The sequence below is a fragment of the Cnephaeus nilssonii genome, assembly GCF_951640355.1.
Source record: "Cnephaeus nilssonii genome assembly, chromosome: 1".
Lineage (NCBI taxonomy): Eukaryota > Metazoa > Chordata > Mammalia > Chiroptera > Vespertilionidae > Cnephaeus > Cnephaeus nilssonii.
In genome coordinates, this window is record NC_137072.1 from 70,950,769 (window position 1) to 70,964,466 (window position 13,698).

Here is a 13,698-nt window from a genome sequence, read left to right on the forward strand (position 1 = left end):
CACTCCACATGAAATTATGAGATTAATTTATGCTGCTGCGTGAAGCAGCAATCCCTTCATTTTTGTGGCTGTGTAGTATTCCAGTATATGATACAATAAAAATGTTCTTATCCATTCTATTGTTGATGGACATTTGTTTCCAGTTTAGAGGTATTTTGTGATGATTCAGTGGGTTTCCTTGGTGATGACTTGAGGAGCTGCTGAGATGTATAGAACTGATTGCCCCAAATAAATTGTTTCAGTTGTGTCTACTCTTTTGTACCTCTCAGCCTTGATTTGTTTATCTCGCTATTGTTTAGAACAAGCTTAGAGATTCTGATAGGAACCTGTTATCTATTTACATTTTATTATAAAAATAAGTCAAATGTGCTCTAGGCTTAAAAAAGGAAAATGGTAGTTTATTTTTTTTTTAACTATTAAAAGTACCTGAACATTCTGACCACAGTTTTCTTTAAAATTAGAGCCAGCTTTTTCTAGATTATGCAGCTTGTCTGGGAGTTTGAACTTCCTACTATGGAACTGGACATCTGTGGTTATGGGCTGAATTTATTTTCTCCAAATTCGTGTGCCAACACCTTGATCTTGGACTTTCAGCTTCCAGAACTGAGAGAGAATAAACTTCTATTGTAAAAGACCCCCTCACCCCCAGTCTATGGCATTTTATTATAGTAGTCCTAACTAACTAGCAAACTAAGATACCTCCTCAAATAGTTTTCCAAATGTCACAAGGTAACATCTATAAAATAAGTCTTTTTCTTAATTTTTTCATTTTTATTCAGAAACTAGCAAACCCCAGAGTTTACCAGTGCTTTAATGTGCCGTCAGGAGCAGGCCCATGCAGCCCACATGTCCTTCCTCTGCTTGGCTGTCCCTGTGGCCACACGCTGCCCACAAAGCCCCAGAAGGCGCCCCTGCACGGCTGTGGTGGACAGTGCCCTCTGTGAGTACTAGACGCCGCTGTGTCCCACGTTTTCAAAAGTTGCTGCTATTTTCGGGGGGTGACAGAGGAGTGAGTTCTGTGCAGGGGGCAGGGGGAGAATGGACCCTTTCTCTAATCTGTGCCACACTTTGTCATGTTGGCCCCAAGGCAGCTCTATGTTCAGCGTCTCCTAAAATTTCTTTTAAAGGCATTTTTATCAGCATCTGGTGCTCACCACTGACCCAATCTCCAGGCTCAAATTCAATCCAGGTGGTGGTGTGGAAGTTCATGTTGTCTCATGCCTTGATCCCTTTGAGACCCAAACTTCCAACCATACTTCCCATCCTCCCCCAAATATCAGTGAACGTGAGAGTCCCAACTCAACCAGCCCATGACTCTTAGTATAACTAAAGTGTGAATCATTACAAGGGTGTTAGTAGTGTGGGAAGCAGGAATAGGATTTCATTTTTAACTTATCTTTAAGGCATGGATAAATCTAAGATTAATTATTTTGTGGGGATTTTTTTTTTTTTTTTTTAGTGTAGAATTCAAATCTTTCTTTGTGCTGTAAAGGAGAAGAGAAATGCTTAGTAATAATATACATGATGCAACAGGACTAGTTCTTACCATACGGAGCAACATACAAGCACTTTCACTGCCTACTTTACAGTTTTAATTTCACAACAGCATACTTGAACATATTTCCCCATACATGCATGCCTAATACTCCTTAAATTCCAATAGTCATTGTATCATACCTGAATCATTAGTTAAGACTTGAACTATCATGCCAACATATTTTTAAACATTAAAAAAAAAAAAAAAAGAACCCAGAAGGCAGAAAAATCTCAAAGGAAAAAGTATTGAGGATTTTTAAAATTTTAAGTAAAATTTAAGGGGGAAGAGAGACATATTAAAAACACACGCACCATGGTAATACTTTACCAATTTAATAGATGCAGCTCAGAAACAAATCTATAATAACAAAAGCGTAATATGCTAATTAGACTGGACAGCCGAATGACCTTCCAGACATCATTCCAGATATCCTTCTGGATGAAGCTGCGGCAGCGGGGGGTAAGGCAGAGGCAGTTAGGGGTGATCAGGCAGGTAGGAGAGCAGTTAGGGGCAATCAGGCAGGCAGGCGAGTGGTTAGAAGCCAGAGATCCCAGATTGTGAGAGGGTGCAGGCCGGGCTGAGGGACTGCCCCATCCCCTGCACGAATTTCATGCAGTGGGCCTCTAGTATTAACATAAAGGGTTTTCAGACCTTCCCTTGAAGTTTCACAAACAGATCACAACTTGTAAAGGTCTGTCTTCCCACCTCCTTGCCTCACCCCGTGTTTTGCTCTTATTCTCCCAAAATGATTTTGGCTGATAGTTTATTCTCTACTGCTGGATTATTTAAAAAGCACAAAGAAACATTTAAACTAAAGCTGGCGATGGATTATTAACTCTAACCTTAGCAAGAGTGCATGATCTCTGTTTGTTACCAAACATTACAGTAAGTTTACAGCGACCACAAAAGATTATTTGGTTCTCCTTGTTTATAATGACTATGAAAAGATAATAGTAAGCAGAAACTTTTGCTGTTATTGATACTGACCACAAACACAGGAAAGACAAAAGATGTGTTTGTAAGGCACTACTCAACAGACAAAATTTCTTCAGAAATCATTGCATTTTCACTTGGAATTTTCAATCACAAAATATCTCAGTGGGGGAAAAATGAGTTACAAACCCAGAAGAGTGTATCTAACTTCATTTTACATGCACACCAAAATCTCAGACTGAAATGTTTTTAAAGTCTACATGGAGCTGCATCCTCCCAGGTCAAGTTCCCCTTTTCCAGCGGGTCGCCCAGCCTGGGGTGCTGCTGTCCACTCTCGGGCCACGTTAGGCACTTGCTATGCAGCGTTCCGCAGCTTTGTTTCCCCAAGATCCCGTCTCCTTTTTAACCTTCCTTTTCTTTGTACCCCCACCCCCAGGCTAATCTTACTCTGTCGTTTCCTCCATCTGTCCCCAGGCCCTAAACTAACCACTTCCTCCCCCATGACTAACCCAGGGTGGCACTCCTTGTCACTAACGCCTCTGTGTTGTGGTTAATAGTATCATTTTACTTTCATTTTGAGATAACTTCAAACTGCACAAGAGTTGCAATAACTGTACAAAGAACTCCCTTGTACCCTTCACCCATTATACACCAATTGTAAAAATATTTGCCACATTTGCTTTATTTCTCCCTTCTTCCTATTCTCTCTTTACACACACACACACACACACACACACACACACACACACACACACACACACACTTTTTTCCATAATAATTTGAGATTTATTTGTAGAAATCATACTCCCTTACCCTTAAATACTCAGATCTTACATAAGTATGTTTTCTTACCTAATTATCAAATTCAGAAAATTTAATGCTGATATAATACTTTTACTTAACACATGGTCCACATTAACACATTTGTCCCAATAATATTTTTCATGGCAATCTCTCCTTTTCCTTCCCACCTCCAGGATCACATTTAGTGGTTGCGTCTTTGTAATCATCTTTAATCTTTGTCTACCATGACATCTTCATTTCTGAAGATTACAGGGCAGTTGGTTTGTAAATGTCCCTCAATTTGGGTTTGTCTGATGACTGCATTCAGGTTATGCCTTTTTCTCATAATTAGAACTTCAGACTTGCATAGGCTATTTTTACCACAAAGCAAAAGTTGAATTTAAAGGTCATCACACCCTCCCCACAGACTCCCATTGCTTCAAAAGCGGCTAATCCCACTTGTATGCTAAGAGGAACGCATTTGATAAATTAGCTCACTTTGAGGTATTAGTGGCTGAAGATGATACTAGTACCTGAGTCCGTAAACCTGCTAGGCATCACTGTATTTTAAGAGAAAAATCTATTAACCCAAAGGATGCAATTTCTCAAAAAAAGTCACAAGAATATGCTTATACTTGCAAGTGTGGGCCTGCTTTTTATATACATGTTCATGGGTGAGAAGCAATGCAATTTTACCTAGTTATTTTACAAAAGGCTCTCACTATGAAACGCTTCAGCAGTCGTCTGCTTTCTATAATAGAAGCAATAACCAACTAATGAAGCTGTTAATCTGTCTTTACTTTGTCTAAGTTTTCCTAATGATTAATATCACGTAGCAAGGCCTTCAGGGACTCAGTTCAGAGCAGTTAACGTTTGGATTGCAGAATTTCTAATGTTTGGGAGAGAAAGCGCAGTCAAAGCCAGGCTGGTTGGACAGTGGGAGTTCTGGCAAGAGCAGTGAGTACTAGGTGAGGGTAAGTGGGGAGCAGTGATAAAAGAGGGGGTCCTGAGAGGGAGGCGAGATCACATACAAATCTTTCTCTGTCTTCAAGTTTGCCCAAGGTTGGCTCATTTCTGCTTATGCCACTAACCAACAAGAAAGAAAAAAAAGATCAAGGTTATTAAACAAAATATAGAATTTCTTAATGAGGATTTCAAGTATAGATTTTATTTAAGCCTGTCATTTTGAAGCAAATATCTGTTCTTATAATGAAAATTTGTTATGAAGCAAGTAAAGGAAATAGCTGTGTATCCCCCTCCCCTTCTTATCTTTAATACAGCAAGGAAGCAAAGCAATCTCTTTCCATTTCCCAGGCAATGTTCCCAGCAACCTCACGTCTTTATGTTCTTTTTTCTTTGTAGCAGCAGCAGCACCAGCAGCAACTTTTACATATAGTTCTTGGGAGGAAGAGGTGTTAAGATACAAACCACATATACAAAACTAGTTCCTATGTTACAGGCAAGATGAGTGGCACAAACAGGAGTTGGTATGTGACAGAATGGCTAAAGAAATAACCAATGCATGTAATCTGTGGGGTGGGTTACTTATATTGCACCCTCGAAATACAAGCTTCCTATAGAGGAGTAAATTTATGTCTGTGGAGTCCTAGAGTTAGGAGAACATTCAAGTCAACTTAATCAGACTTTGAGCCCAGACCACATTGAAAGTTTTAGGGGAAGTATATCATTTAAACTAGTGTCTATATGATAATAATGGGAGAATGTGAGATACTTATCATGCTAATTTGCTTAAAAAGTTAACATTAAAGTACATTTAGATATTACAATTAAAAAGAGTTCTGGGGTTAGGTAATTCAGTTTATGATAGCTTTAAAGTATTATCTATAGTCAGATGTCCTATAATTTAGTTTAATCTTTAAAATTGTTGTTGTTAGAAAACTGATTGGATCTTGGAAGTTCTCATCACAAGGAAAAATAAATTTGTAATTACGGATGGTGTCGATGTTAACTGGACTTATTGTTGTGACCATTTTGCAATATATACAAATATTGAATCCTTATGTAATGTTATGCCAATTGTACCTCAATAAAAATATAATAAATGAATAACTAACCACTAGTTACATCCCTGCCAGACATGCTTTAAATAAAGCTTTCAGTTTTCCATAATTGCTTTTACAGTTCACTTTGTAAATGCACCTTGCTCATAAGTTTTCCAGTGAGTATAAAAGTGCTTCATTAATGTCTTCATTTGATTTATAGCAATCTTGATTTATTGAAATGCTCCTCGCTCTAATTTAGAAGATGGAGCTGATTCTTCTGGCATCTCAGTATGGACAGGAATGACCAGAACCTCTCATTTTAGGGTTTTATTTGCATAAATATTATGTGGTCGTAAAAAGTTGGGAATAAGAATAATGTGGTTATTGCTCCTACTTTGCAAACTTGAATGACCTTTACACCAGTATCTTCACTGTTGGCAAGGAGAACAATTTCTAGTCAGTGGTGTTTAAGATAAGTTTCAAATTCGGTAATTTTAGTTTGGAAAAAGAAAACAGAACTATTTTTACAGTCTTTTCTGAGGCATTGACCTCCTCTGATTGAGCAGGTTTGGGGCTTCTCTCTTCCCTCTTCTTTCCTCAGATGAGCTTCCTCTCCGGAGTCTTCTTCTGGGGAAATAGTTATAATATGGATTAAGACGATTGTTTGGCCAAAAATATGGACGGTACTGAAAACGGTGGTTGCACCTCGGTGGGAGGAAAGGTCTGTTTGGAAACCTAACTTGGACGCTGGGCCTCCGTATTGGAAAAAAATGGAAAGGACACTTGGTTGTCCTTGTGATGGGCTGGATCCTTGTCGCCGGCTTCCTTGTGGCAGGTGGAGGGGTGAGTGTAAAGATCTGGCAATCTGTAGGATCCACATTATTTTGTGAGCCTCCAGGAGGGATGACTACCCCTACTTGTCCTGTGGGGAGAAAAATGCAAGTCAGGAAGCAGGCCTGATAACAGAAGAAGGGAGATGCTTGAGGGGTGGCAGGAGAGCAAGATTAGAAGGGAGAAATGGAGAGGTCTGAGTGTGTTTGGAAGAACTGCCAATGTTCAGTGAAATGAAACATGGACACACCTTATGATCCCATGTTTGCACTCTGGGGAATTTACCCAAGAGAAACGAGTGTATATGTCTACAAAAGACTAGTTCAAGAATGTTCATAGCAGCCTTATTCATATTAGCCTAAACTTGGATACAATACAAATGTCCATCAATCGGAGAATGTATAAACAGACTGTAGATATTCATACAGAATATCTACAGTCTGAGAAAAACAAATATATGATTTCACTTACAAGTGGAATCTAATGAACAAAATAAACTAAAAAGCAAAATGAAATAGTACTCAGCAATGCAAGGGAAGAATTACTAATACAACAATACAGATGCATCCCACGGATGTTATGTTGAGCAAAAGATTCCATTTGTAGCAAGTTCAAGAACAAGCTATACTAATCTATGGCTTTAAAAAATGTAAAAGAAAAATAGTTAGCTTAGGGTTGGGGTAGGTATTATTTAGTGGAAAAGTAACGAGGGAACTCTTTAGATCTTGATATTGGTGGTTGTTACATAGATATGGAGATAAATACTATACACACACACACACACACACACACACACACATACACCCATATACACTTATCTATATATATAAAAGCCTAAGTGACTGGCTGATTGGCCAGTAGCTATAACACACACTAACCACCAGGGGGCAGATACTCAATACAGGATCTGCCAAGCTGTGGTCACTTGGCAGCTGTGGTTCTCCAGTGACACACCCAGAACCAGAGAGGAGGGAGCCTGATTCTGGGGTGCGTCACCCGAGAACTGCCCTCTCGCAACCCAGGACCTCGTGGGGGATGTCAGAGAGCCAGTTTCAGCACAATCCATGCAGGCCAGGCCGAGGGACCCCACCGGTGCACGAATTCATGCACTGGGCCTCTAGTATATACATATCTACACACATGTTTATACACACATATATGTATGTATGTGTAAAATGTGATCAATCTATACCTTTAAGATTTGTGCATTTTATAGTCAGAGGAAAACAAATATATGATTTCACTTACAAGTAGAATCTAATGAACAAAATAAACTAAAAAGCAAAATAGAAACAGACTCTGATACAGAGAACAGACTGACAGCTGTCAGAGGAGTGGGAGGTTAGGGGCTGGGTGAAAAAGGTGAAGGGATTAAGCAAAACAACAACAAAAAAACCCCTCATAGACAGAACACAGTATGATAACTACCAGAGGGAAAGAGGGGATGGGGAGGAGAGGGGAAAGGGGGGATAAATGGTGATGGAAGATGTGACTTGGGGTGGTGAACATACAATACAATATACAGATGATGTATTATAGAATTCTACCCCTGAAACCTATATAATTTTATTAACCAATGTCACCCCACTAAATTCAATTGAAAAGATTTGTGCATTTTTTGTTGTTGTTGTTTTCAGCTTTATTGAGGGATCATTGACAAATAATAGATTTGTGCATTTTATTGTATATAAATTATAACTAAATAAAGAAAATTAGTTGAAAAACAGAACTTGGTGTTAAGAAAATAAAAATAACTGCCCCTCACCCCAACAGGCCATTAATCCAAAGGCCTGCGTCACTTGCCCCAGCAGTGCAAGCATTCCCCAAGGAGGAAGCAGGGAGCCTCTGCACGCAGCAGGGGAGGGAGCACTGAGGACCAGGACGACGTTAGTTTCTGAGAAGAAATTTGGATGAAGCTCAAGTGTCCAGGTCTTCCCTCTAGCTCTATCACCTACTTGAATTGGCTATGAGAAAGTAAGCTTCCCTTTAGAAAATTACTCCTTCACTCCCCTAGCGACTTACCAACTAGATCTGGAAAGGACTGCTGAGTGTGAATGATGGGAAATTGAGCTCCCCACAGGAAGTTGGGAGTACCGAGGCACGTAAAAAGAGCTAGATACCCCTCACCATTAGAACAACCGAATCCAGGTTTCTTGGTTGTATTGGATATGCTTATTGCCTGCCTGTGCTCATAGTCCCTCCCAGAGATTCTGTTTCACCCACAACCCCCGGAAAGGTCAACCCTGTACACTTTTGGCTATGGCTGATTGGACTGCTGTTAGACACTTACCTCATTCATTGCCTGGCCAGTGACCAATCAGATTCTCACTTGAGAATTTCAACAGAGACCCAGTCATTGGAAGGTGTAAGACAGGGGCTGGGTTAGGTTTTGGTCAGGTGAATGTTGAGTAAGCAGAGAAGCCCGTCTTTCCATAGAAACTATGAAATGGGGAAGGCCTCTCAAAGAGAAAAAGAGACAAGAGACCATGTGGTAACAGAGTGATGATGAAAGTAGCCTTGATTCCTGACTTTCCAGGGCTGATCTGACTGAGGGCTGGTTGTACTTAGGGTCTTAGAGATATTCTTATAATAACCACTCCACTTCCAGTTCTCTTTTTAAAAGCTAACTTTAATTGGTGTCTATTCCTTGAAGGAAATACTGACCCTTTCTTCCAGACCCATCTAGGCTACTGAGTATTGAAATTCTATGACTGAAACTAGATTAAAATATTTCAACTTCCACAAGATGATTAAATCCCACATGACTCATTCTTTCCTCCTACACAATTAGATCAGTTCCGAACCTTTTGTAACATAAAAATCTTCTGCTGAGGTTTCAGTTGCTAGGGGAGAAGCTAGCCTTACTCTTAATCCCCATCTTGACACTTTGCTATCAGATCAGGCTTAGCTGGGCCTTGAGCTCTGTCACTCAGTAAGCTGCATTCCAGCTGTACAAACAAGCCAACCAACCAACCAACCCACCCCTGTGCTCATCTCATTTCTTAAAACCTGAAGCTACTCTCCACATCCTCCAGCTGACAGTGGGTGTTAGAGCCTGCTAGGCAGCTTTTTTCTGACTCTGGGATGTCCCGAGGTGTTCAGTGTTTTTTTCTGGGAATTTCTGTGGGGCTCAAGATCAAGGTACAAGTTTGTCCCATTAACCACCTAAGAATGTGGGCAAGCCCACATAAAACCACATTCTTCCAGCAGACTAGACACATGGTGACTATTCCAGGTCACTGGTTGGCTAGCACAAGTGATGTAAAATGGGGAAGCCATAGGGATTGATTTGGGAACTGTCACAGATTCTTTACAAGGTTAAGGCCAAACATCTGAGTGAGGGGGTGATGCCATTCATGGTCTCCAACTTTGACTGAGTTAATACTGCTCATTAATTCTTTTTTTTAAAAAATGCTATCTTTATTTTTTTAAACATATTTTTATTGATTTCAGAAAGGAAGGGAGAGAGTGAGAGAGAGATAGAAACATTAATGATGAGAGAGAATCATTGAATGGCTACCTCCTGCACGCCCCCTACTGGGGATTGAGCCCACAACCCAGGCATGTGCCCTTGACTGGTATCGAAGCTGGGACCCTTCCGTCTGCAGGCTGACACTCTATCCACTGAGCCAAACCATCTAGGGCTCATTAATTCTTTTGTTTATCCTTGTTCTGCTCAATTCCCACTGTCTTCTAAACCTTTAGTATACTCCTCAAAGCTGCTTCAAAATTCCCATTCTTCTTCATTCACCTGAAGAATTCTCTTCTAAATTCTCTCTACCTTTCTAAGTAGATTACTTAGCTTCATATTTCATAGAGAAAACTTTGGTGATCTGCCATGAAATTCTTTGGTTTTTACTCTCATTGCAATCATTGCAAAGAAAAGTCTGCACACTTCCGATTCTGCCGCCCCTCCCCCACCTATTTAAATGGATTGGAATCTGACTCTGCCTCCTCCACTCCACAAAGGCTACTTTGGCAAAAGTTACCAATGGTTATGGGATTTAAAAATTTGGTTCCAGGTGCTTAGAGCACCATTGCCTGCCATCTTTGCTTGGTTTACTTCTATGCAGATTTCATATCTCATTTCTTGAGGGAGGCCTTAATCCTGAGACTGTGCTAAGGCAATATGCAGTATGCTCCCATAGCATCCTGTGAGTCCTTGATACTCATGAGTCATGTGATTACTCTTCAGAGGTTATATTCCTCCTCCACTGAAATATCCACTTGACCATCCTGTAGACCACATCCTTTGACCTCATCCCCAGCATGGTACCTAGTAGAATTGATTGATTGAGAGAAATCTGTTTCTATAACTGCAGAAGTTACCATTTTCCTATCTCTCAGGAATAATGCAATTGTTAGTAAGCAAATAGTTCTCACTGTGTAACATACTGACATGCCACCAAAGACACTCACTATCAAAGATGAGAGTGCTTCTGCAACCTTATTCAGGCCAAAGTAGGTCAAATATTTAAATGCAGATTAAAAACATTTTGAGAGGCAGAACAGCAGAATGTTTAAAAGCATAGGCTCTAGAGCCAGGTGTCCTGAGCTCTGCCATTTAACAACCCAGAGACGGGTTCCTTAACTTCTCGGAGTCGCCTTTTCCTCATTTGTAAAATGGAGAAAATAATACTATCTATCTCACTGGTTTGTTGTATTATCTGAAATAAGATATGTAAAGTGCTCAGAACATTCCTGATCCACAGTATGCATTTAGTAGGTGTTAGCTACTGTTGTGATTAATCTTAAATGCTATGGAAAGATTCTGTTAGCAAGAGCCCAGTTTTCTTGGTTCCATTTGGTTACACTTTATACATAAAAATCTGTGCACTATTGATAGGACTAAAGGGTGCAGATCTTATTACAACAGGACCTCCATGAAGACAGGGACTGCTGACTTTGCTGGTCACTGTGATGTCCCTGGCACGTAGAATGGTCCCTGGCTTAGAGTGGTGCCCAGACACACTGCAAACACATGGATCTGATAAATGGAATGAATGGCCAGCCAGACATTGAATTTTCCTCTCTATAGATTTTTGTAAAGCTCAATGAATATTTAATGTCACTCCTAGAAAATTCACAATAATAACTTACATTTAAAATTAGAGTAAAATAAAAAATTAAGCCAAAATATTGCTGAGAGTTTAGATATCAATTTTAAATGGGTTTATTATAGTCTAGACATAAAATTCATAGCATACCAACAACTAGTACTTTTTTTAAAAAAAAAGTAAGGATAAGAAGACTTTTATATAAATATATAATTACCTGTAGTCTGTGGTTATTTGGGCAGACAATAGTTGGGTCGTAGAGAACTATATGAATTTTAAGAGAAGTAAGCTTCATACTTGATTTATAAGTACTAGTATGCAGTTCTTCCTTTCCATGACACATGGAGTATTAGAAAAATTCGCACATGCTTTTGGAATTGAACCAGAAAGAAATATAAATCCTGTGATTAATTTACTCACCACTCAACTCAATTTGATTTTGACTTAGTTAACTGCAACTCAGTGACTCACAGAAGGACTGACTATCTTGATCATATCTCTAATTTTACAGGTAAATAATTTGGAGCCCAGAAAGTGTCACACAGGCTTATTTCATTTTCAGCAGTGCGCAGGGTCCTGTGCTAGGTACTGTGGCGCATGCAGAGACGATAAAGACCCGGCCTGGGCTGAGGAGTGCAGACGCACTGCAAATACGTGGGTTTGTAATAGAGCAGAATGCAGGAATGCCATGGGTGATGCACAAGTTATTATAAGTATTATTCTAAGATATCGAAGAGATTGCAATTTTGTCTTAAGAAAGCCTTTGTGAAGGCAGTACCATAGTGACACTTAAACATTGTCATGAGAAGCAGAATTGCAGTAAACGGGGCAGAACAGGAGGAGGGGCAGTCCAGCCTGCCAGGGAGAGGAGAGGAGAGAGTGAGGGTTGTGGAAGTGAGCAAAGAGCTGGGACCAGGGTGGCTTGGATAGAGTGAAGCTACATTGGATGGACTTCCATGCCCGTCTGAGAGACAGTGGGGAAGCGTGAGTCAAGTTCAGAAATCATATCCCACATTTTAATTGGTGTTCTTTTGGTGTGAATAAACCTCTAATCTCATTATAACCGGTTTAGTTACACATTACAAAGTTTCCTGACGAATGGTTCACTTTCTGGAACGAAGGCATGAGGTGGCTAGTTCTGTTTATGGTGTTTCTTTTAGATGTCACTTTTAGCAAGTGATGCTTGGAAGAAGTGGGGCAGGGGTTATTTGTAATCTCTATTTCCTGCCCTCTGATCACCGGAATTCATGCAGAGATTGGACAGGGTGAGCTCTGGTGGTCTCTCCACCACCTCTAAGGTCTCTCTCCTCTCTGCTGTGAGCTTTGGGGGATGGAAGCAGGGAATTGGTTGGAGGCTGATTAGCTTCTGGCTGGGCCCCTGCAAAGCCCCCAGGGGCATGTGAAGGGGAGAAAGATTCAGTTTGACTCCTGGGTCTCTACTCCCTGAACCATAGTTAGTTCTGGAGCGAAGGGAAACTGTCATCAGACCCAGGTCTCTCAGTTTCTTCCTCCTCTCTCTCTTCCCTCTCTCCTCCTTTTTTTTTTTTTTTTTATCGTTTTCTTTCATTTCCCCAGAGGTTTGTAAGCCAAATCTAAGGCTTAGGCCACTTGGAAATTTCATAGTGGAGAAAGGAAAAAGAAAAGGAACAGTGGAGAGATGGAATCTAATATAATCCTAAAGAAAGAAATCTATGCTCACCTGAATGGCACCAAGACACAGCTAAATAGATGTGATTAATTAAAGCAACTAACAAACAGAGACTAAATACCCACCATGTGCAAATCACTGTGCTTCTGGGGATAGAAAGAGGTGGACATTGCTATCATTCAGGGCGGCAAATTGTTAGCTTTAGAACCAGAGTAAGTAGTATTCGTATAGTATTTTAAACTTGAAGAGCTTTTCTTGCATGATGGCTCACAACCCCCCAAATAATGCATGTTTTTAATCCTGTCACTTCACATATGAAGAGATTGATATCAGAAAGGTTAAGTATGTCTAACGTCAACAGCGTGAAAACTGAGACTGAGACTGAGATCGTCAGATGGTAAGATTCAGCCTGTTCTTCTTTAACCACACAGGCTGGTGGAAGCTGACTAACATTTTCAGTTTATGAACATGTATAATCATGGAGCCAAATTTTATCTTTTCACACAACTTATTGATTAGTGGGCCCACGGTAGAATAAACACAAAAACCCTTACCTTCTGCCACCGTTACCACCAACCAGCAGGCCAACAGCCAGCAGGAGAGGCAGAGCCTGTGAGCCATGGCTTCTACCTGAGCAGTCACTACCTTGAACCTAGCGTTGGTTTAAAAGGGAGTTGGTGACTCAACAGCCTGAGTCAGGTAATTTGCATGTGCATAGTGGACCGCAGTGGTCAGGGCCTGCGGTGTGAGGCTAAGAAATCAGCAAGGAAGTACCAGAAAGTGTTTATCAACCAGAAACTTCTTGCAATGACAGCCAAACATCGTTCACTTGTCCTTAGAGTTGGACTGTATTCTTTTAATTCCCTCAAGTCTTCTCCCCTGTTTACCTGTGTGTCTGAGTCTCCC

At 40.4% G+C, this 13,698-nt stretch overlaps 1 protein-coding gene across 1 annotated transcript; it reads right to left on the reverse strand.

Annotated features, from left to right (window-relative positions):
- Nucleotides 1-4,408: 4,408 nt before the first annotated feature.
- ODAPH (odontogenesis associated phosphoprotein) lies at nucleotides 4,409-13,469 on the reverse strand. Its single transcript, XM_079774079.1, has 2 exons — nucleotides 13,347-13,469; nucleotides 4,409-6,178 (listed from the first exon to the last, which is right to left on the reverse strand). The coding sequence occupies exons 1-2, from the start codon at nucleotides 13,411-13,413 to the stop codon at nucleotides 5,781-5,783; spliced, it is 465 nt and encodes a 154-aa protein (XP_079630205.1). The 5' UTR covers nucleotides 13,414-13,469; the 3' UTR covers nucleotides 4,409-5,780.
- Nucleotides 13,470-13,698: the final 229 nt, after the last annotated feature.